Source organism: Elephantulus edwardii, unplaced genomic scaffold, assembly GCF_000299155.1.
Source record: "Elephantulus edwardii isolate Elephantulus edwardi_28Jun2011 unplaced genomic scaffold, EleEdw1.0 scaffold00270, whole genome shotgun sequence".
Lineage (NCBI taxonomy): Eukaryota > Metazoa > Chordata > Mammalia > Macroscelidea > Macroscelididae > Elephantulus > Elephantulus edwardii.
This window is the reverse complement of record NW_006400020.1, coordinates 2,879,040-2,902,727: the sequence shown is the minus strand read 5'-3', so window position 1 is coordinate 2,902,727 and position 23,688 is coordinate 2,879,040. Positions and strand designations below refer to the sequence as shown.

The 23,688-nt window shown below is 47.8% G+C and overlaps 1 protein-coding gene across 2 annotated transcripts; it reads left to right on the top strand.

Annotated features, from left to right (window-relative positions):
• Window positions 1–15,571: 15,571 nt before the first annotated feature.
• On the top strand, window positions 15,572–22,693 carry OSR2 (odd-skipped related transciption factor 2). 2 transcript variants are annotated; one of them, XM_006900016.1, is made up of 4 exons: window positions 15,572–16,000; window positions 19,608–20,376; window positions 21,272–21,371; window positions 22,207–22,693. In XM_006900016.1, exons 2-4 carry the CDS (start codon window positions 19,721–19,723, stop codon window positions 22,279–22,281), a joined length of 831 nt encoding a protein of 276 aa, XP_006900078.1. In that variant the 5' UTR covers window positions 15,572–16,000; window positions 19,608–19,720; the 3' UTR covers window positions 22,282–22,693. The 2 variants fall into 2 exon arrangements, with proteins under 2 accessions (XP_006900078.1, XP_006900077.1); XM_006900015.1 differs by having other exon boundaries at window positions 22,125–22,693.
• The last annotated feature ends 995 nt before the right edge of the window (window positions 22,694–23,688 follow it).

The following is a 23,688-nucleotide window of genomic DNA, read 5'->3' as shown; positions in this document are numbered from 1 at the left end:
AAAAAAAAGAATAAAAAAAAATTCCCCTTATGATTGGGGTTCCTGCTGGGACCTCCCTATTCCTATTCTCTTTCCTGCCCTTGGTGTGGGAGGAAAAAGCCAGAAACTGCAGCTGCTGGGCCCGCAGGCCCCCTAACTCCACTCCCAGAGCTGCAGTCTTGCATTCCACCTCCCCAGCCCGCGTGTAATTATAAAGTATGTGTTCAGTTATTTACTTTCCCTGTTCCATGTGCAGTGTGTTCCTGAGTAACACAGCTCACAAGTATGACCTGCTTTTCTGCTGCAAGGTCTGAATTAAAAAGATTACAACCTTCCATCATTCCAGTTTTCAAAGAAACCACTACTTAAACAGCTTTAGGAAAAAAATGGAAACAATGATTCTCTGTCCTCTCAGAAAGACAAGCACAATTGTAGAATTAGGACGTTTACATGGGTTTTGTTGATTCTGACGGCCCAAAATTGCTTCATTTTAGAAAAGTAAAAAAGAAAACGCCTGGGTCTCTCAAATTTCCAGGAACCAGGTATGGCAGCTGGTTACCTGTTGTGTTGTACAGCTTGAAGCAGGAGAAATCACAAGCAAAGTGTCAATTTGCTCTATTTGTCTTGGGAGTTAACTTTAAAGCTTAATCGTCAAAGACAGCGACCTCTCTACTCATGAGAATCCCCAGGGAGTTACAAAAGCAGGCCACTTGAGTGGAATGTGTATGTCACACCTGTGCCTGAAGGAAAAGGCGTCACCCAAAAGGATGGGACAGACCCCACAAGCTTCTGTACTTTATTTCTCAACGCTCAGATCAAGTTCCTAACCTTCTGTTTCTGTCTGAATCATGGTCCTGTGATTGTGCTGGTCCCAGAATTGTTTGTAGATGTGCCTTGCCACTGAGAGACAAGAAATTCTTGAAAGAAGCTTTGTCAGGGTCTAATAATGAACCACCCATTCAACTCCTGAAGGTGTCTGAAGAAATGGTGCAGTGGTCAGGGGATGAGTTGGGAATCATAGGCTCACTTACGAACACCCCATCCCCCCTCACTCGCGTCCCCTCCCCAGGTCCCTGGGCAGGGTTTTGTCTGGAAACTTCCCCTCAATCTGGCAGAATTTGGAACAAATGTTTGGCTGAAACCATATACTATCAAATTAATAGAACAATTGTAGGATAGAGAACAATAAGTCAGAAAACAAAAATGCAAGCATGCAGCTCATAAAGTCTACTTTATAGAAGTAGCACAATGCTGGAAAAGTACACACTGTGCTCAGCAGAGGAACTTCCCTCTCCCCCTGACCCCCATCTCATCTATAGCCATCTTGCACATATTTAACTTGGGGAAAAAGAAAAAAAGGAAGAAAATAATTTGAACCAATAACGTCCAGTCCTATGTCCTACACTACAGCCAGTGATAAACCCAGATGCTCAGCAGATGACATCACTGTTGTAATGAGGCAAGAGTGATCACCAGGAGAGGCATGGGCACTTGGGAATGGTGGTTTTACAAGTACAAAAAACCTTGTCCACTGACCCCACATTAAATCATTGTCTTGTAAGAAAGGAGTGCAGCCAGAACAAAAACAATAACCCTAAACGAGATTATACTCTGGTATATACAACACTCCCTTTTCCTGGAATCAGGGTTAAGTAGTCTTCTTTCACTTTAAAAAAAAAAGAAGAAGAAGAAGAAGGAAAGCTGATTAATTGATTTAGCCTTGACTAAGGAATGGTCTTTGTCTCTCTGGGCTTGCTGTTCCCATTTGGCCAAGTGCAAGTTACAGGAGGTTAAATGGAGACTCGCATTTGGCAGGACAGATTAGTCACATTAATCCTGGTGGTCAATGGCAGGTATTGATACTGCAGCTGCATCAACTTAATTGCTGGATCTTCACTGGTTCTAATCAGGGCTTCTAGTTGGTTCGTTCTGGTTTGACTTCCTGCTGAGAATTTGCATTTCCACCCGCAAACAGAATTAAAATCTACACTTTAACAAGAATGCCCCAGCAATATTTAAATGTTCAGAAACACCACTTGGGAATTCCAAGGCTCTGGTTATGATTACGAACACTCACTGCCATCTAGTTGTTAGGTGCCATTGTGTTGAGTAAGACTCACAGTGATCTTATGGACAGTAGATCTGAACCCTGTCCTGTCCTGTGCCATCCTCATTTTTGAGCCAACTGCAGCAGACACTGTATCAATTCATCTCATTCAGGGTCTTCCTCTCTTTCACTAACCCTCCACCTTTCCAAACATGAAGTCACTTTCCAAAGAATTGCCCTCCAAACAACAAACCCAAAGTATGTAAGACAAAGCTTTGCATCATTCTTGCCTCTAAGGAGCACTCTGGCTGCACTTTCTCCAAGAAGGGGCACGTAACATTGCTGTATTATTCCAAAACTTGATGGAGAAGCATTTGGGATCAATATTTCTCAAACATTCACTTTTAGGACCTGTGAAGGCTAGGCAACTAATTCTCTTGGCCATCAGTAGGAGCTGACTCCTTTGGATTTCCAAAGCAGTGAGTCACAGGGAAGATTGCCCATCTTTTGCCCTGTATGTTTGGGTTAGCAGCACAGCTTCCTATGGACTAGACCACCAGAACTTCCTAGTCAACAGAGATCTTGAAATGCCTCACCTCCCTGATCTACCTCCAGAGGAAGTCTAATGCATGACGACAGAAATTGTACTTCCTAGATTTTGAAAACATCTGGATAGGAACAGGCCAGCACTGGGGAGCTATTGAGTCAAAATTAACTCGAAGGCAACTAAACAAAAGCACCACCACCACAGTAGAGCAAAATGATAGGACAAGTCTTTCTAAAGAAACAATTTGGCAGTAGACACACAATGACCTATGGCAGTCCTTAAATTTCATCTACATGGAAATAAGTTAGTAATCTGTGACAGGTGGTCTGAACCAGAGAGTCTGTATTTTTAACCAGCCCCCAGGTAAGGACAATCCAACCAAACTTTGAAGAGCAAAGAAAGCCCTGGAAGCCAGCTGAGGCTGGAGATGAGGGATTTGAGGGGTTCTTGGTGTGGCACACCATGCTGCTGGGATCCCATCAACATCACTTGATAAAACTGAATTCCAGTGTGAATCTAGAGGAGGCTCTAAAATATTATTATTTATGATGGGAAGGATCTTTTGTAGAAAAACAACGTATTCAAACTTTGTATATAAACCAGAATAAAATAAAAATATTATTTATGATTATTATTTCTAAAATAATAGAAAGAGGTCTCACCCGAAACTCGGAGACCCAGCTCAATGCTAATGGGTGGAAAAGTCAACTACCTTGAGAAAATGGCTTTTCTCCTGAGTCTCTGTGACCACACGGGAAAAATGAGAATGAATTTTTGTCTCTAAAGCACTTTCTCATTCCACAACCCTAACTCCTCAGCCTCCCAGCTTCAGGCCAACTTAGGTGGCCTTTTCTGCCTCTGCGAGTTACTAGTTACTGTATCTTAAAGAATCAGCATGAATGTGTTACATCCTTTTGGCATGTTTCTGTAAAACATACATGTTCTTCCTGTGCACTGACTGTATACATTACTCTTTCGACATGTAATTACATCCTAAAAGGGGGAAATGCATTTGCATGTGGGGGGTTGATAGAAGAAAATACTATTGTATACAGAACTGAAAAACGTTATACTTTATTTTTTAAATACTGTAAGGGCTCGTGTAAACAAGTCATAGTTTACAGATGTATGCAAAAGCTGCACAAATTGTGCCCATTTACTATCGGGAGGAGGGGGAAAACAACCCTCGTTTTTAAAAATTGTTTGGATTGTGTGTTCTTTTCCGTTTTAGCAGGGTGGGGAGCCAAAGGAATTGAATTACAGGGTAGAATATAAAATAGCTCCTTTAAGGAAATAAATGTGTAATAGGAACTATCTCGCCAGTCCTCTCCAGCATGGGAATCCCCTGGGGCTTGTGTAAATGTGTATAAGTATGTCCACCGTGTCACTCCAGATGTTTCTGCAGGGAAAGATTCCTTCGCCCTGTACATTGACATCAACACCCACTATGTCAGCCCATGTTCAGACTTGCTGCAAGCCAAGTAACTCCCTGAAGGGTGACCCCAGGTGAAACCAGGGAGCCACAGGCCCTTCTCTTCTGCTCATGGAAGGTCACGTTGCTATATATTCTCTAGAGCTGGAAGCAGAAATGAGCCAGTATTAAGATTTCAAACAGAGTTAACCCACCAGCCCCAGAAGTGAAGCGAGGACAACTTGAAATGGTAATTAAGTCTCTCCACACTTATCTTTGGAGATTGTCCTTGGGCTTCAGCTAAGGCAGGGCCTTATCACCATGTGGGGGGTCTGCTTGCAGTTTTGTCTTTTCTCCTCCAGGCAAACTGAGTGGCACTTTTTCTTTCTTTTTTTTTAATAGCCTTAGATTGTAGTTTCTGGTTTTTGCAGTTGTCCCCACCCCTACACCCCTACCCTCAAGTCGGCTTTGCATGGTGGGAGACAAGGTCAGGAAAAAGACAGTACTTCAATGCAGGGACATTTCCGCTAGTATCTATGACCCCATTTCTCATCCCATCTTCCAAGAAAAGAATTATGTGCTTCTGCAAAAGACCCTTCACCCAGCCCACCAGGATGCAACCCACCAGAATGCAAAGCACCAAACGCATCCCAGAAAGAGATTCATTATCACCAAGTGGCACAAGGGGGATTGCAGGGGCTGAATACCCAGTAAGTAAGTTTATTCACACTCACTCACTAAAATCACTTCATGGCCGGCCCTTCATTGGGTATCAGGGACTGTAAATCACAAGGGAGATTCTTGCCCATCTTTCTGCTACAAAATGGCCAGTGGATTCAAACTGCCAGCAGGACTCAGCTTTTAGATTAAGGGGACAACTCCCCACAGACCCCGCCACTGGAGTTAGCACAGTTTTCTTTGTGCTTACTTTCTAATCAGCTCGTTGTTGTTGTTGTTGTTGTTACATGCCATTGAGTCTCATCGCGACCCTATGTACAAGAGCCCTAAATGCCGTTCTATCCTGTGCCAATCTAGCCATCTCCGACACACTCATTCCCACCATCCCAATCACAGAATCGGCCCATCTCATCGATGGTCTTCCTCTCCTGTGCTGTCTCTCCACTCTCCCAAACATGATGTCCCTCTCCAAGGACCAGTCCATCCTTGCAAATGGCCAAAGTATGTCAGATGAAGCTTCAGAATCCTTGACTCCAAGGAGCACTCCGGCTTCACCCTCTCCAGGACAAACCTGTTTGTTCTAGCAGTCCCTGGTATATTCAACACTCTTCTCCAGCACCACAGCTAAAAGGCATCAATTCTCTTTCTATCATCCCTATTCACTCATTATGGATTAAAAAGAAAACACACGCAGCAAAGGTGGTGCTTATTTTGTTTGTGCTGGGTACTCTGTCCTTATCTGACACTGGGAATCTGAAAGAAGGCTTCGACTCTGTAGGAAGGCGCTGTGGTATTGGGAGAGAGTCAGACGCCAGCCATACCCAGATCTTTGACATGGTTTAAAAAAAAGAAGTTGTTTTCTACAGGTTAATCAGCAAGCACAAATAAGCCAGTGCTTTCCTCACTCATTGAGTAACACCATATTCCTTACAAGAAGTTTCTTCTGCCAGGTTCCTTCTATCTTTTCTCCTCCCAGCCTGACACATCTCCTTTCTGCACACTCTAATGCGCACACCCTGCAGCAGTCTCAACTAAGAGTGAATAAGCAAGGGAGTAGTAGTAAAAGTATACTCACAGATGCCAAGAGAAAGCCTCATCATGTCACAGCAAATGCTGTTGCTTGTTGCTGTTACTAGGTACAAAAGGGTCAATATTAGAATTTTTGACTCATGACAAAACCCATGTGACAGAGTTTTCCAAGCTACAACTCTTTTTTTTTTTTTGGGGGGGGGGGGGGTTGGCGGAAAAGGAAAGTCAAAAGGTGATAATCCAAACGAGTAGAGAATACAGTCAGGACGGCTTCCAAAAGGCGCTCACAGGCCCCTCAGCCTCATGGCTTTAGGCCAGTGTCACAAAGTTCTGTCTTGCTAATATTGGCTCTCCCCCTCCCACCCCCATGTTGTCCAACAAACTCGGGCAAAGGCTCTGAGCTTAGCTCTGGTTCCGTCCATAAGAGCAGCAGCCCCAAGGTCTGCTCCATCTCCTTCCTGTTAGGTCTCTGGTTCTCTGCCGTGGCTGCTATGGCTATTGTTCTGATCCAGAAAGACGCGCTGCCTCTTCTCGCTTCTTCTTCTTTGCTGGAGGTGAGGTTTCTTCTTCAGGCTACACTCTTTATAGTAGATCACTCAGTCTTTCAACTTCAAATGTGGTCATTCATTCAGTACATATTCATTGAGGATCTTAAGGCTGACAGACCCAAAGGAAAATAAGCAACCACAGTCTAGTGGGAGACAGTAAGTAAATAGGCAACTATGACACAGAATGAATCCGAAAACCTGCATCTGAGGTCCTCAGCTATTAGCTCTATCGTCTTGGGCAAGTTATATGACTTGCTGGAGCCTCAGTTTCTAAATTTGTAAATTAAGCATCTACTGAGTGCTCTAGTTTTTAGTCTTTCCTAACCACATCCAAAAGCCTGCTGTTACGCCTTTGCTTTGTACCAAGGCCTTACAAGCTAATGCTCTTGATATATTCCAGGTCATTCCTAGGCCATATGGTCTGTCAAGAGAATTTGGTCAAAGATGAGGCAGAGGGGAGCGAGCCTGGTGAGGGAACACACCCATATGACACACTCGTGTTCTCCTCCACACTCTCCTGGGCCTGGGTGGGCCCACCATGTAGGGCATTTGGATGTGAGCCTTGTGGCCTGGGAGACAACTTGCACTTTGTGTACTTTTCCAGGGGAAGGAAAGGGTAACTGTGGTCTAACACATGTTCGAAACGCTGCTGTCTGGTCTCCTGACATCATAGCATCCACCCAGTCTGATTCCTGGAGGCAGGCCTATTTGCCAACCATGTACAGGGAAGGGTGCAGAAAGACAGGACATGCATAGAGTGGAGCTGTGATTGTAAAAATAAGTATGTCATGGAGACATGAAGGGTGACCAGGTCTCCTGACACAGGGCAGTGAGCAGTGGTGGAATGGAGTCACTTAGTGTCTCTTTACAGGTGTGACTCTGATCCATAGGAGTTGTCTATGAGTTTCTTGTAAGACAGATTCTCTGGAGCTGGAGTCTGCTCAGTATGACTCCAGACTCTTTCAAGGAGTCAGAAGAATGGTCATCTGCCACTTCCTTCACCTCTCCTTCCAGCAAAGGTGCCAGAGGAAGAAAGAGATTTTTCTGGAGGCTTGAGAGAAGAGTTGAGTCACTAAAGTTACTGCCACCAAGTGAGGTAACTCAAGGTCACTCACCCCAATAGATCTCCTCCTGCATCAGATTATACAGAATCCTTAGTAACGTTTACTATCATGAGTTATAATCCCAGAATAGTATATGATAAATACAGCTGTGAATCACTAAAATGCAATATTTCTTAGATTAAATTTATATTAATGACAAAATGGTTTTATAAAATCTTTCTATACTCTATTACAACATTAACAGCAAATGAACAGGAACTGTTTCTTTTTTCCTTTAATTTCTACCTCATCCTCAAAATAAAGTTAAGTTGTTGTGTGCCATTGAGTCAGAATCCACCCACAGCTGACCCTCCAGGTTTGTAATTGTCTATCTTCCCTGTGGCGCAGCTGGTAGATTCGAACCACATGCCTGTGGGATTGCAGTTCAGTTTCTTAACACTAGGTCACTGTAACTCCCCTACATAAATACTAATTAGTGGGAAGGATGGAAATCTCCTTCACTCTCCATCCCCACACCTGACCCCTGATAGTGACTGCTTCTGAAAACCCACCAGAGGTTTTCAGAGAGTCAGCTATGGGTCAGTTCCAACTCAGAGGTACACTATAACAACAAATACTAATTAGCACAAAATCACAGCTAGAACACCAAATAATTTGTTCAAATCAGCAACTATAAAACAATGGCAGCAAAGAAAACAACAATGGTATGAGCTTGTAGCCTAGGCAAATGAAACTACATGATTCCAAAGTTCACTGTAATTGGGTAATAATGACAGTTCTGACAGGAAGGAATTAGAAAATCCATAAAGGAAATTAGCTTTGAGTTTTAATCTTGTAGATATATTGATACATGTGAGCTGGCCTTAAAATAGTCTTTCCATTGTTCTAACTACAGGAGTGTTTTCACTAAAAAAAAAATAATAAACTTATGCTGAAGTGCTACACAAACATGTTCTTGCCTTTTTTAACTTTTTGGAAAATGTTTTATGTTGGTGTCATCCTCCTCTGAGAGTGTCACCTGGTAGCGTTAACATACACCACTGTAAGTGACCCAGGGTCATTAACCAGGAGGAATCTACTACTAAATTATCACCAGGAATGGTGAAAATAATATGATTGTAAAATGTTGTCATGATAGTAAGGTCTCCCACTTAAAAAGCCAAAGATTCAGCGTGTGTTGGCATTCACTTGCCAAAAAATGGGCTGGTTTAAATACCGATTTTCTCTCCTCAACTTGAAAAAAATAAGCTAAAAACCTAAGGGAGAGTTTAATAAATGTATTAAAGATTGCTATTAAAAAAAATTTAAAAAAAAGATTGCTATTAAGTACAAATGTTTTAACAATTTACCAAAACTATGAGAAAATAAACTTATTACCCTTGCCTTTCCCCCTTTTACCTTCCTTATCTCAGCTTCCAAGTCAGAGAGAGAGTCTAGGGTCTCAAAAGATAACACCTGGTACGGAGTAGACACTCCAAAATGCTGTTGACAAGAGACTGGATAGGCCAGTGTGTTGGCACCTCATGGTTCTTTTTTCAGAGCTTGCTAAACTTGGATTAGAGTCAAGAATAGTATATTAATCCTCTGGGGAATATTCACAGACAAATAGCTACAGGAATACACATTTTCCTTTGTTAAAACTTGTATCTGCCCTCAAATATTGGCCTTGGCATTTCCTAAGAAATCGCTGGCTGCTCTGCACATTACTGTGTCAAACCATCTGTACTGGGAAGCAAAACCCTGTTGAGAAATATCACCGCTGGTTGTGAAGAGATTATCGTGTTCCAGACACTATTCATTTTACCTTTTGAAAAATCTCATAAGAAAAGGTCATCTTAAAACAGTAACTCTTGTCAGACCAGAACTGAGTGTGGTCAATAGAAACATTTTTTTTTTTTACTAGTGTGTATTTTTTAGTGGTTTCTCTTCAATGTCATTAACATGAAACTTTATTTTGTGAATCCTGAAATAGACAAGAGACTGCTACTTCCACCTATTTTTGAGGGATGGGCAATCTCCCGTGTGATTTTCTGTGCCTCTGAAAACCCGCTGGAGGGTCTGCTATGTGGTGGGCACAAAACCGCCACCTCCTCCCAGTGCTTTTTGCTTGTTCTCATCTCCCACCAGAAATCTCCCAGAGATACAAAAGATCCAGTGGAGACAGCTCTTCAGCTGATTGAAGGCTGAAGGTTGGCTTAAAAGTGTTAAAAGTGAAAGCTTCAAAGAGGAGAAAGGGCGAGTTTCATGAAGATGTTTCATTAGTCATTGGGACCAAGGTTAAAAAGACCATTTTTTGTGCTCCCAAGCTAAAACTAAGGGGAGGTGAGTCAGTCTTGAGGTGATGCACCCCTTCGCTTTCGTACACCTGGCTGCTGGCAGTTCCAGGAGACAGGAGGCAGCGTCTGCGCTGGCACTGAGCTGGAGTATGGAGCAGGGCACTGCGTCTGTTTTCAGCATCTGTGCGCCCTGCTTAACCTCTAAATACCCAAGGGTACTCCAGCCAGGAGCAGCAGTGTGTGACATTGTGACACTGGGGTGTGGGCAATGTGTGTCAAGGACTGTGTGGAAGTACGGACAGGACAGGAGTCAGGCACTCAATCCCCAGGAGGAGATGGAGAAAACAGGAAAGAACAAGAAGGTCAACCAGAACAGGGAAGGGAACACAGCATAAGGAGGAAACCCGCAGCTCTACAATGAAATGCGTTGCTCCTGCTGGATTCCTAACTGGGGCCGTTTTTAAAATCAAATCAAGCCTAGTATTAGATTATAATATTTAACCAGAAACGGCCATGAAATGGGGAGGCATTCATATTGCACGCTCCTCACCACACCCCTCCGTCCAACATCAACCCCAGCGTCAGCATGACACCTTGTTCACCTGGGTGTTCCCAGCAAGTTTCCCAGGTGGGGGGGGGTGCCCCCAGAAAGATGAAAGAGAGGAGAGCTAGTGAACGAATGAATGACTATGTGGATGGTTGAATGCGTAAGCTGCCCCAGGCAGAAGCCGGGGTGTGTGCTGAGGAGTATGAAGGGAAGGGAGAGGGGAGGGGATGAGGAGGCCACTGAACCCGAAAGAAATTGACACAAACGAACACGCTGCGCTCTCCCTCCAAGATCCCCAAATGTGGATTTGATGTAGGTCAGCGGTTGTCAAGCGTTAGCGCAGGCATCCGCATTGCCTGGAGGGTTTGTTCAAACACAGATTGCAGGGCCCCCACCCCCAGAGTTTCTGATTCAGTAGTTTGGGCCCGAGAATTTACATTTCTAACAAGTTCCAGATCACGAAGCTGCGGGGGCTGGGCCACACTCTGAGAGCCGCGGCTCTCGATGGTAGCGATCGCAGCAAGTCAGCGAAAGCATCTCTGATCTTTGCAGCCAGGGTTGAAAACCGGCATTCGAGGCCCCCTGGCATTTTGAAACAGACCCTGGAGACGCCAGAGTTCCCACATAAGAATAGATCTCATTGGAGATCATGAGTTTTGTTAGAATTTTCTCAATGTTTAAGAGTTCGCAAGTTGTTTAAAAACAGGCAAACAAAAAAGTGCAAGTCTAATAAAAACAAAGGGAGCAAGAGGTAAGGAATGGGTAAAGAGTTGTCCTGCCAGACCAGAGGTAAGCAGTTCGAATCCATCCGCGGCTCCTAGGGAGAAAGATGGGCAATCTCCTCTCCTGGGATTTACAGCCACTGAAGACCCGCTGGAGGGTTAGCAATAAATTGGTTCGTAACACAGACAACAAGGTTTGACGATTTCGCCCTCGTCATTTCTCGGGGGATGATCCTTTGGGAGTGCACGAGGTTAGGTCCCACAATAGGTAGGAGGGACAGCCTGGAGATTGACCACATCCTGTAAGAAACTCTTAGGCGCTCAGAGCGAGCCCTCGGCCAGCAGTGCCTTTTGTTGTAAGCCGGTAGAAAAGCACCAGGGATTCAGAGCTGGTTTTGGCCATGGAAACTGCAAGAGGTCCGTTTCCCTGGGACTAGGAAACTTGAAAGTGCACCTAGCATGGTGCCCTGAGAGCCCCCTCCTGTGTCCCAGCACCCCTGACCCAGCATCCACCTGTGGACGGTGCCAGCGTAACCACCGCACCCAGCACGTGCCCGGAGTCAGCCCTCCACGCCGGACTCCCGCCGTGCGAAAGTGCCACTCTCACTCCTCAGGTTTGTGCCCAGCCTCCGACTCTTGAGGGACTGACTGAGGAGGCAGGGTGGATGTCATCTGCCCACCTCCTCCCTGCCACTGTGGCCAACAGCCTCACCTGGGAAATCCAAACTGGAATTAGACTCGGACTTGCTGAAAAGTCTGTCCCAGGTTTGCTCACCTCAGCGATGGCCACTTAATTCGTTCCCTGACTCGTTCGTGACCTCAGGAGGCCTGGTGACCTGCAGTGCTGGGGGTGGGGGGAGGGCACGACACTGGAGAACTCCCCAGACACTACTGGGGCCCTCATTCATTTTTCAGTGGAAGAGCTGAGGAGGCAACGCCTGGCTGGGTCCCCTGAGGTGGCCCCACTGGGGATGGAGGAGTAAGTGGGCAGGAGGGGGCCTGGAGCGCCAAGGCAGGGCCGATCTCCTTGTCTCCCAATCTCAAAAAAAAACTCCCCCCCCCCCGACTTCCTCCTGCTCTCTGGTTTCAGAAGAGCACAGTCCTCATGGGACCCCATTCGTAACACAGTGATGTCACATTCTAGGGTGAAGGACCACTCTCGCCTCTCCTGCAAGGGACAGGGTCCCACGTCTTGGAATCTGCAGGAATCCCAGGTGGTTAGGACTGAAGTGTCTGCACGCTCCTTTGCACAAGGGTCAGAACAGGCATCTTCCCTCTGCCCGGAGGGAAGTCACGGCCCCGAAGCGGGGACAGGTATCGTGGTATCGAGGTATCGTCTGTCTGAGAAGCCCGCCAAGTGGGCTTGTGCTCGGGGACAGGCCACATGATGCGGGCTCTCTACAAAGTTCCCAGTGGTGGAGGTAGACTGGCTTGTTGGCGTGGAGAACAGGCCTCTACTGTGTACAGGACTCTTGCACTGCAGCAAAGAGGCCCGGGTTGAAGGGAAGGGAGCAGAAGCCCCCGGAGATGGTGGTTTTCACTCGGGAGCAGGCGGCGGGCGTGGCTACCCCGAGCCGGTGCCCCGCAGTGAGCGGCCCCCGTCTCCAGGCGGCGCTGCGGCTCTTCCCGCCGGCCGCTGACCACTCCCGCCCCATTTCCCACCCCATCCCGGTCCAGAGCGCGGACTCCGACTCGCTTTTTAAAAAAGGTGGCATGTTTTAAGTCTTTTGGCCCCTGCCTCTGCCTCCTCGACTCTGAGTGCCCGCCATCCCGATCTTCCTCTGGTTTCCCACGGCCTTCTCACTGTGTCCACTCCGGGACGGGAACAAAGCTGAGCGGCCAGCGCCTGTGGGCTCCTGCTGCGGCAAACGGTGCGGGAGTGCAAATGCTAAAAGGTCCCTGCCCCTCGGAGGCCAAGCAAGGCTGGGGAGAAGGGAGAAGGAGTCCTCGGACATGGTGGCCGCGGGGAAAAGATGGGCTTTCCTTGATTTGTTTGGGGTAAGAGTTTTTAGAATGTCCACAGCGCGGCCAGGGCTGGAAAGGCGGGGAGCTGACTCCTGGGGAGTGTGTGCCTGACACCTGCTCGCTGCTTAACTGGCAGGGCCTCCTGGGTGGCCGAGGAGGGCTGTTCTGGGGGCCCCCACCTCCCCCTCTCCACCTCCTCCACTTTCCTCTTTCCATCCTTCCTCCAGGGACTTGAGCTTAAGGCTGCAATTGCTAAGGCGCTTCTCTGTTAGCCTTTCCTCTGGAAGCGTCCTTGGGTGTCGAAAGCCCCGAGCCGCGAGGACAGCAGATGACCCGGTGGACAAAAAAATGTCAGCGTGAACTAGCAACGCAGCTCCCGGAGGGAGCGAGAGGGACGGGACAGCTCGGCACAACCCCAACCCCCTCCGCCCGGACGCAGCTGGACCCACCGCGCAGAACTCCCGGACTCGCCGCTCCGCGAGACGGTGCCATCGCCCACCCGTGGGCCTGCGGCCTTGTCCTCCGCGTCTGGCGCTGTTATCGTGAAGTCCCTCCCGTGAGGGTGCTCATGAGTGGGCCCCCCACAAAGCATGCGCCCTCGCTGTGGGCCGCGACCCGGGGCCCGCCCGGCAGAGCGCTGAGCAAGCCCGCCTGGGTGGGCGCAGAGGTTTGTGCTGGGCCCCCTGGCGCGCTCCCGGCGCAGGGCGCGCACCTGCCCACCCGGCAGGCCCGGCCAAGGCGCTGCCAGGTCCCACCGCTTCCTCCCAAGAGCTCGCCACCTCGTCCCTACCTTTCCAGCGACCACAGACAGCACTAGGGCCGGCGTGGCCCAGACTCCATTTTGGAACTTAGGAGACAGGGGTGGGCGAGGTAAACAGCTTATGGAAAAAACTTGGGCTCCAGAGGTTTGCGGAAAGAGGGCAGCAGCGCGTGGGTGGTTGGAAAGTCGGTCTGTCCTGCGGGAAAAGCAGGCGGTCCCGCGCCCTGCGAACACACACAGGGCGGGAAAGGTGTGAAGCCTGCCACTGGGAATCTTGCCTCCACTCTGGTGAAAAGGAAAAGGCGAAGCAGCACAGAAACACCCTTCAGGTCACCTCGTGGGTGTGTATCCTGGGGGTCTGAAAAAAGAGACTGTTCCTGCTAACTTTCCCAAATTGAGAAAAGCTACGGAGAGAACGAGGCGGTTGGGGAGAGGGTACCGCAGGGCATCCCTGCAGCTGAGCGCTAAAATGAAAGCGCCCCGGCGGAACCCACCAGGGAGAGCGTTTGTTTAAACTCAATCATTCTGCTACTTTCATGCAGTTTGTCAAGTCCCCACTGAAGCAATTAAATACTGCAGGATATTAAACACGCGCATTTCCAAGCTCGCTTTTTGATCTTTGCAGACTTAGACTGGAAGAGAAGGAAGAATGGGCAGAGAGCCTCCCCTTGAGTTGTTGTTAAAAAGAAATGAACATTTCTATCCACCTCAGCGTAAATATAACAGAAGGTGTTTTTTATCTTAAAATATTCCAAGCCTTCTGCTTGGCTCTCGGGATCACTGGTTGTTAACCTTCTGACAGCTTTTAAACCTCCCATTATTTTTTTGTTGTTGTTACCCCCTCCACTTCCCTGCACAATTGAGTTTCTTTTACTTATCCTTTGAGGACGTTCCATTCAAATTTATCTTTTGTTGGGACAGTCTTAAATGGTCCAGTTTCATGACTGGGAATTCTGCATGCCTCAAGCGCAGTTTTGCCATGGGGCTGAAGCAAAGTCTCTCTGGCGACTCGTTTAGGACGAAGAGCGTCACACAGTTCCCATCTGAAGAGACTGCTTAACATGGGTGCGTGTCACTTCTGTGCTGTCATCAGCTCCTTCCCGCGTGGGTGACGCGCGCTCTGCAATCACACTCACTCAAAACCAAGATTCCAGGTGGATCTGAAAAAAAAAAAAAAAAAGAATTGTTGCACCTGAAATTCGATTACATATCCTGGCTACTGAATAGTAAACTCTCTTTTTCGCTCGTCATGAAGAGAAATTTTTGCTTTGAGGAGGTAGAAACAACTGAACTGTCTTAAAAACTTTAAGAATGATCACCTGTCACCCATTCGAGATTAATTCCTTAACTGTTTGTCATTAGGTTGGTAATCACCACCCTTTTGAAACAAGGCTGGTTAACTGTGAAATGTCGACTGGCTGATTAAAGCCCAAATATTGGAAAAAATTTTTCCTGGGCTGTTCCACATTTTTGTAGTAATTACGGAATTGGTCAATTGTCACCTCTAGAAATAAACTTCGTTTTGAAACCTGATTACACACACTGCAGAAATATGCATGAAACCATACTCGGCTCGAAGGAAGTGTAATCTGTGCTGGAGAAAATAATCTAGAACTGACATAAGGAAGACGGTTGTGTTAAATGTGGTAAGACTGGAAACTGAGCCGTCTAGCATGTCAAAACTACAAAATGCCCTTTGAATTTTTCTGCAGGGTCCCAGGGAGGGAGAGGACTCTGTGTTGAGCTCCTAACAGTGCAAGGAAAAGTGGCACCCAGAAGGCTGAGGGGTGGGCGTTGTGGTTGGCTGGTCGTGCGTTTTCAACTGAGTCACCTTCGTTGTGCTCACAGGGAAACCTCGGGCAAACCTATGCCTTTAAGACTCAGTTGCTATCCAAACACAAGTAAACAGAGTGGACCATTAGCGGGCGCCGGGCGCGGGGGCGGAGCCTGGGAGCGGTGGGCCCTGCGTTGCTGCAGGACGCCCGCCCGGAGGGGAGGCGGGGCCGCTACTAAAACCCGGGACTCCCGGCCTTGGGCAGCCTGGGGAGGGACGCGGGCGGGACGGAGCTCGGCGCGCTGGCTGCTGGAGGGTAATGGCCCTGCGAGGCTGTAGGCTCCGACCTCACCCGGAGTCGGCAGCGAGAGGCTCGCGGCGGCGCGGGGCTCCGGGAGAGCGCTGAGCTCCGGCTCCAAGCACCCCAGATTTCGCCACTTCCGCGTCCCCCGGACTCCGATCAGGGGGTCAGGAGCCGTGGTCGCTTGGGCTGCTCGCTCGCTCGCGGTTCTCCAGATCATGTCCGAGGCTCTCGGGACTTCGCTCGGAAGAAGCAGTTTGCACGGCGTGAATGCAATGATCCTGCCCAGCTGCGCACCCCGCCGCCCGGCCCGGGTCTGAGCGCGCCGCCCGGACGGACTGTGCTGCGCGAGGTGAGTGATGGCACCGGGAAGGGGCTGCAGCCGCCCTATCCCTGGACGGGCTGGGAGTGCCGGGGGCGCCCACCTTCTCGCCGGGTGTGCCGCGAGGTCCACGAGAGCGCATGGAAAAGCGTGTGGATTCAAACCCGGGGCATTGTGTTTCTCACTTCCTCGGACCCGCAAGCACGCGACTTGCAGCGCTCTCGCGCGCGCGCTCTTTCTTTTTCTCGCTCACACCCACACACTTTCATTTGCCTTTTTTTTTTTTTTAGTTTTGTTTTGGGACGTGTTATTTAAGTTTCCATTCAGCAAGCCTGCTTGTAAGAGCTGGCTGGCGTACGTGGAGGTAGCCCCTATGAGTCCTTGCAGTTTCTGCCCCTGCCCTGCAGAGCCAAGGTCTCGCTCTGGCCGGGGCGGCGCCCCAGCTCAGGCCCGGCTGGCGGGGACCCGGGGCGGCTCGGGCAGCTGCGCTGAAGCGAATGGGGAAATTCTAGGTGAATTTCCTACGGAGGAGGATACCCAGCCCTGGCCAGTCGTGCTGGCCGCCTGATTGTCTGCGCCCGGGTGGAAGGGACCAAAGGCAGCCTTGCCGAGAGTTTCTACGCTTGGCTTCGTGAGAAATAGCAGCGGTGAAGGAATTGCGGCCGTGGGAAGAAGGAAGCAGGAAAAGATGTGTGAGGAGGGCAGAGCTGGATCTGTCTGCCTACCTGTTAGTAGAGAACAAAAGAGGACCGATGTTTCCCCGAGCGAAAAGACGCAGACAGCTACTTTCTCTGGGGTTGGAAGACCAGCAATCCGGAGCAGGAACGAGAAAATTACTCTCGAAGAGGGAGCGAGGAACGGAGAGAAACCACCCAGGTTACAAGGAAGGAGTCTTCATTTCATTAACTCCTTGAGAAGGCAGAGCCGCTGCTAAGGGCAGGACTTTGCAGGCGTTCGTTGTTGTAATTTTTTTTTTCTTCTCTCCATTCACCTGATCTAATCTCTCTCTCCCTTCTTCTTCTTCTTTTAAACAAAAACAAAAACCAACTCTCCTTATTTGTGCAAAATCCTATCGTGGCTTGGGCGAAAATTCAGCGAATTTGTAGATCCTTCTGTCATTTTTCTGTCAGCTTAACGAAAGCCCAGGTGGCGAAGAAGACGCCAACTGTATATTATTTTTAGGTGACCACTAATAATACCATTGCCAAAGAGTGAAATTGCTCCTCAAATGATCACGTACCTTTTTATTCTCCAACATTTTTTAAAGCCTCATCGAACTGGATTTAGAAAATACACCCCTCACTTGTGGACAGCCAGGGAACTAATTTCTTTAAAAAAACAAAAACCCAAAAGCAAAACTTATGTGCATGACTGGAGATGCCTGTAAAGAAGATAAATGGAGAAACTAGTGTTTACCAAAATGTTTTAGTCTTTTCATTGGTTTACATCCCTTTCTTTGCAAAATGAAAAAACTAACCAAATGGTCCGCAAGAAGAGGCAGGAGAAATGACAGCCGCCTAGAAGGATCTCAGTATTATTGCCTAAAATCGAGTGTGGGAACCGCAAAGCTGAGCTCTCAACAAAACGAAAGTACTTCAGATCTCTGCATTGACTGAAAATATCTTTGACATATATTTCCAGCAACTCAGCAGGAGAGTGGAACGCTAAACGCTCAAATTATTTTTGGCAAAAGTGTTTGGCGTAAGTTTGGGGTCTTGTTTGTAAAGCATTGGTGTCCTCTCCCTCTCTGAATAAGCTCTTTTGCTCTGCAAATTAAGAACAAAACACGTGCGGTGAAATCGCACTTTTTGTGCCATGTTGAAGCAGAATAGTAAGAGTCCTTAATGTCTGAATTATAAATCATTCTGAGGGAAGGGAGGAATACGCATTCTACTTTCTGCTCGCAGAAGTAACATAAAACCTTTATGACAGAGTTCACATTGAGGACTTGGAATAGAAAGCACAAGTCATATATGTCCCAAGTTGACAGTGGCCCCATGCACAGAACATGGTGGGAGTTGTTCTTTGGCTTCTGTGTTTATTTCTAAACTCTAAGAATAATTCGGTTTTCTTTTGATGGAGAGCAATGCTGCTCTTCAGCACTGAAGGGGAAAGCAATGTATGGAAATCAGCATTGTGCAAAGAAATGGAAAATGTAATGTCTAATAATATGAAAGTTAAGGAGAACCAGTCGGGGGAACAGGTATATATTTATAGAGTCTCTTCTTCCTGTCTTTTCAGCAGAGGGCTTGAGAGTTTCAGCTAGACAGGAGTGAATCCTGATCTGGGTGGGAATATTTATTACTGACAGGGTTTACAGGTTTGGTTGTACGGTTTGACAGGGACCCTCCAGCTGTCACACACCTCTCATTAACTTGGGGCCTGAACTCCCAGACCACAGACCTTCAGGCTGAAGGGTTCATTAATTAATTAATAAGTATCTGTCTCTGAGTAGAGGAGGAAAGGACTGTGCTGGAAGTGGGGGACTGTCTTGTCCCATAGTCTTGGTAGTGCAGCCCCACAAGTCTGCCTTCAGATCGAACCCCCAGCAGTGCTTTACAGAACCTTAGAGAAGCCACTCCAGAAGCAGAAAAGAGTGGGAGGGAGGGGAGACACAGACTTGCCAGCCCCTCTTTGGGAAGAGCTTCGTTGAGGGTCCTGCACCTGGATGGGGTGCTGCCAGGGGGCTGACACAGATGTGGGGGCAAACAGAACCCACTGCTGACATGGGCCTGGCAGTGGTAATGAGTAAAGAGACCCACCCTGAATGCAGATGAGGAGGGAACTGAGGTGTCCCTGGAAACACATGTTGCTGTTGGGGTGCCGGAAGTGGGGAGAATGTGCACCCTGTTTAGGCCCAGGCCATACAACCTGGCCTCACTCCCTGGCAGCACCCACCTTGTGCTTGGCCCCCACAAAGCACAAGCCCTTCCTTGGGGGGCTCCCTGCAGCTCCTTCCCTTTCCTCCCCAAGGAGCCTTTTATGCTCCAGGCCGCTCCTCCCTCCAGGCCTGCGCTCAGCCTCAGAGAGTTTGGTGCCTAGGCTGGAGAGGAGGTTCAGCCAGGGGACTTCTCCTGCCCCCCAAGGAGCCTGAACCATCTGGAAGGGATCATGGTGGAGAGTGGAAGGGGGGGTGATTTTAGACCACCGGACCCATCCCCTGGTGGTTTTTTCTTCCTGCGGTCCCTCACTGTTGACAAATGGCACTGTGGTGGCCGAGGAAGGAAAGCGAAAGCCTCCGGGAACATTGCAGCGAGGGGGCCTTCTGCCTGGAGGACCTGCCTCCCACTGCTGCGCCTTGCACCCCTGTTCCCAGCAGGTCCCTCCTGCATGCAGGCAGGACAGAGCAGCCTGTGGGGACTTGCTGGCCCTTGGAGACCAGGGTCAGACCTGCGGTGACAGCGACAGCGGCAAGGCTCCTTGCCTGTGGGTGTTATTTATTGGGGAGGTATAGTCTGTACTAGATGAAGGTGGTCTTCCCTTGGTCCTGGCACAGAGTGCTTCCCAGAGACCTCTCATTTCCAGAACGGGGAACTTTGCGGTGCTGAGCTGGACGGAGACTTGAGAGGAAAATCATGGGAGTTTGCTTAGAGACAGCATGGACAGTATTCACGATCTCCTTCTCTGCTATTTCTAGGGTTTTCTCTGCACGTGGTTGTCTCCCTGCATTTTCACCAGAAGCCCTTGACCACCCGCTTCGGAGTCCTGGAAGAAAGAGGCGGCGTCCTCCAGCCCTCAGCGCTCACCAAGATGGGGAGCAAGGCCCTACCAGCGCCCATCCCGCTCCACCCATCCCTGCAGCTCACCAACTACTCCTTCCTGCAGGCCGTAAACACCTTCCCTGCTGCTGTGGACCACCTGCAGGGCCTCTATGGGCTCAGCGCGGTGCAGACCATGCACATGAACCACTGGACACTGGGGTACCCCAACATGCACGAGATCGCCCGCTCCACCATCACCGAGATGGCTGCTGCCCAGGGCCTCATGGACGCTCGCTTCCCCTTCCCGGCTCTGCCCTTTACCACCCACCTGTTCCACCCCAAACAGGGGGCCATTGCCCACGTGCTGCCAGCCCTGCACAAAGACCGGCCCCGTTTTGACTTTGCCAACTTGGCTGTGGCTGCCACACAAGAGGACCCTCCTAAGATGGGGGACCTGACCAAGCTGAGCCCGGGCCTGGGCAGTCCTATCTCGGGCCTCAGTAAATTGACTCCGGACAGAAAGCCTTCCCGAGGGAGGTTGCCCTCCAAAACGAAAAAAGAGTTTATCTGCAAGTTTTGCGGCAGACACTTTACCAAATCCTACAACTTGCTCATCCATGAAAGGACCCATACAGATGAGAGGCCTTACACGTGTGACATCTGTCACAAAGCCTTCCGGAGACAAGACCACTTGCGTGATCACAGGTGAGGTAGAAGGAGGATCGCAAGGGAGAGAAGGAGAATTTATCTAGAACATCTCAAGGGTCATTAAAATCACCTTTGAACTAGAATATCTCCCCCAGGGCTCTCCCAGCTAGCTTCACTTCCCCTGTCCCCCAGAGCTAGCCTGCTGGGGTTTTGTTTGGGATCAGCAGGTCCTTCCCTGTTTTGGAGTCTGGAAAAAGCTTTTATGGGCTTTGGTTCTGGGTTCCATGTACGGGTCGCTCTTGGTTGCCTTGTCTACTTCCACTGCCCCCCCCCCTCCTCCTCATGGTAGTCTTTCTTTAAATCTTTATTTTTAGATGAGTTTGAGGAGCTTCCTGAGGTCATTGGATTTATAAACAACTCCCACCTCCTCTCCTCGACTTTTAATTCAAGAAGAAATGCTATAACTTAAGTGTTGTCATCAAGTAAAAATGTCCTGAGAGAGGATGGGACCTTCCTCAGAATCAACCTGCTATTCCCTGGCTTGTGGTTCCCTGCACACAGCCTCTGCAGCCGCTATTAAGAGATTGACCAAAATCAGTCCCCTAAGTGCAGCCTGTCCTTAAAGTACAGTTTAAATCCCAGAGAAAACCACGGAGGCCAAGAAAGGCATGATTTTGAGCACCAGAACATGCCAAAGAGGCAGATCAAGTGTAGATAAAGCCAATTGGACCGGCCAGTGAAGAGTCTGTTAGTGGAAGTTAACCATAAACAGAAATATACATAGAGGAGGGAGGAACAGACCCCTAAAAAGGAATAATGGAAACCGGAGTTTTTGTCCTTCTATGACACATCCCACGTCCACATTGTTTTGAGTAATTGTCAAAAGAGAAATCTCGCATAGTCCTAAAGTTGGGTGAAAGACAATTCAATGAATCCTTCTATTGATTTTCAGGTATATCCATTCCAAGGAGAAACCTTTCAAATGTCAGGAATGTGGAAAAGGATTTTGTCAGTCTAGAACTCTAGCCGTTCACAAAACTTTACATATGCAGGTAAGTTTGTTTTCTTGCTTAAAAATCATGACTGCTTCAGTTTGATAATGGACTGTTTTACAAGAGGAGTTAAATGTTGGCGTCTCTCAAAAGGTTCTGTTTAGATTAACGCTAAGGTAGAGAAAAGCAGCACTCTTAATTTTTTTGAATATATAAAATTAATTTTACTTAACACAATTTTTTAAAGAACAAGCCACTCTCTTTATTTTAAATAAATCCTAATACTAGAATCATATATATTAAATCTGATCCATCCTGTATTTAAACCTTTCGTGTTTGAGAGGAAATAAAGGTAATTTTGATAATGAAGGCACAGTGAAATCGCATATGCTCTCATTCCCAGGGGCCTCATAATTTGTAGTTTCCAGAACATTGAGGAATAGTTTAATTTTCCAGCAAAGAGGAGCGTAGTCATTTCTTAAGAGAGGAACCAAGCTTTTCCTCCCCCTACTCCCCTTTCCTGCCTGTGACATGGTGATGAAATGCAAAGAGCTGGGAATCACAGAGCCCACCTCGGTGGCCTCGGATCTGGCCCCCCACAGCTATCAGTGCAACCGGGCCTGTGTGTGTGCCTGCTCATGTTTTCGTGATTGGAGGATTAGGAGCACAGATTTGTCCCTGCAGGTCCCCTCTTTTGTTGTCGTGCGCGCGTGTGTTACAGTTAATGCTTGTGATACGGATAAGACAGACTATTGAGAAGGGTGCCGTGGTGGTGTGAAGGATTAATCCTTTGCTTGCTTCACATCTGAACAGGAATCTCCACACAAATGCCCCACATGTGGAAGAACCTTTAATCAGAGAAGTAATCTGAAAACTCACCTTCTCACCCATACAGACATCAAGCCCTACAGCTGCGAGCAGTGCGGCAAAGTGTTCAGGCGAAACTGTGATCTGCGGAGGCACAGCCTGACTCACACCCCGCGGCAGGACTTCTAGAGAAGCCCAGGATCTGTCCCGTGCCGCTGCCACCCCCCTCCCCAGACACCTCTCCACGCCTCCCACCTGGAGGCCCCACCCTAGCCCCCTACTGACCCCAGCTCTTCCTTTGCTGCAGCCGCACCTGCAGCTCCAAGGAGTTTAACTCTTCTTCCGGAGGACTGAGAACTGTAGAAAGCCACACACATACACCCCTTCACAAAGAGCATATGCTAGTTTCTTATAGATATTCACAGCTCATTTTAGAGCTCTGTACAGAATGTTGTGGGTCTTTTGTCGTCTTGTTTTGTTTTTGTATCTTGTTGGATGCACCTAGATAATGGAAAATGGAAGCCAAATTTATCTTTAAAGACTGTATTTCAAAAATAAAACTTTTTTTGTTTCAACCTTTCTGCAAAAGTGTCTTCTGGTTTTCCTTTGGATTCTGAAAGATTGGGGTGCCACGAAAAAATTAATCTTGAACGGTGTCCTTGATACGTGGGTTTTTATAATAGAGTTTCTCACAATTCTTTCACTGACACTTCAACCTTTCCCTTTTTTGTGTTGTGGTATGTGGGAATTGGACAATTGTGGTCTGTTCTTGTTTCTCAAAGACATTAAAGTTCATAACTCTGAGGTTTATCCCTTTTTCCTTGTGTGTTACTCCTTCATAGCAAAGCAATGTATTTTAGTCAATATGATTAACATGTAAATCTAGCATCTGCCTCCCTTGTAGGAACAAGCCTAAAAAAAGTTTCTCAACACTTAATTTTTAAAAGTCTTGTCAAAGTTTATGATGGGCTACTTCTTTTACCATTAGACTTTGAACATAATGACTTAGCAGTACAGATACTGTATTCAGCCTTCAGAGAAGTAAAATCCTATAAAAGTACAGGAAGATAGAACCTTCAAGAATTTGGGGCAAGAATAGGCAACTAAAGAGATCTCTTTCTAACAGTCGAGATCCTTTCTCCTCAAGGTTAGAAATTCTCTGCAAAGTAAACAATATCAAATTATTGGTGAATTTCCTTTACTGTGTGGTCTTTTGTCTCTGGCAAAATGGTAGACATATAGTTTACTTGTGTAGAGAATTCATGAGAAATAAGACCTTTTGAGATGTTTTAACTGTTTCTAAATTATTATTTGGGATATGGCGGTGATATAATGACAATCCTGAAGGAAAGGGTAGGATTAGGGTGGAAGGCTTTGGCTGGAGAGAAGCAATCATACTGTGTGGAGAATCTAAGGGTGATGATTCAACTTGGAAACCCAGAGAGAGGAGTTTTATGGCCTAGTAGGTTCTTAGAGACTCTTAAGTCATGAAAATGGGTGAATAAGGGTGTTCTTGGACTGTCAAGATTTGTCTATTTGTGTGATGAGGGCATGTTTCACCTATGGGCAA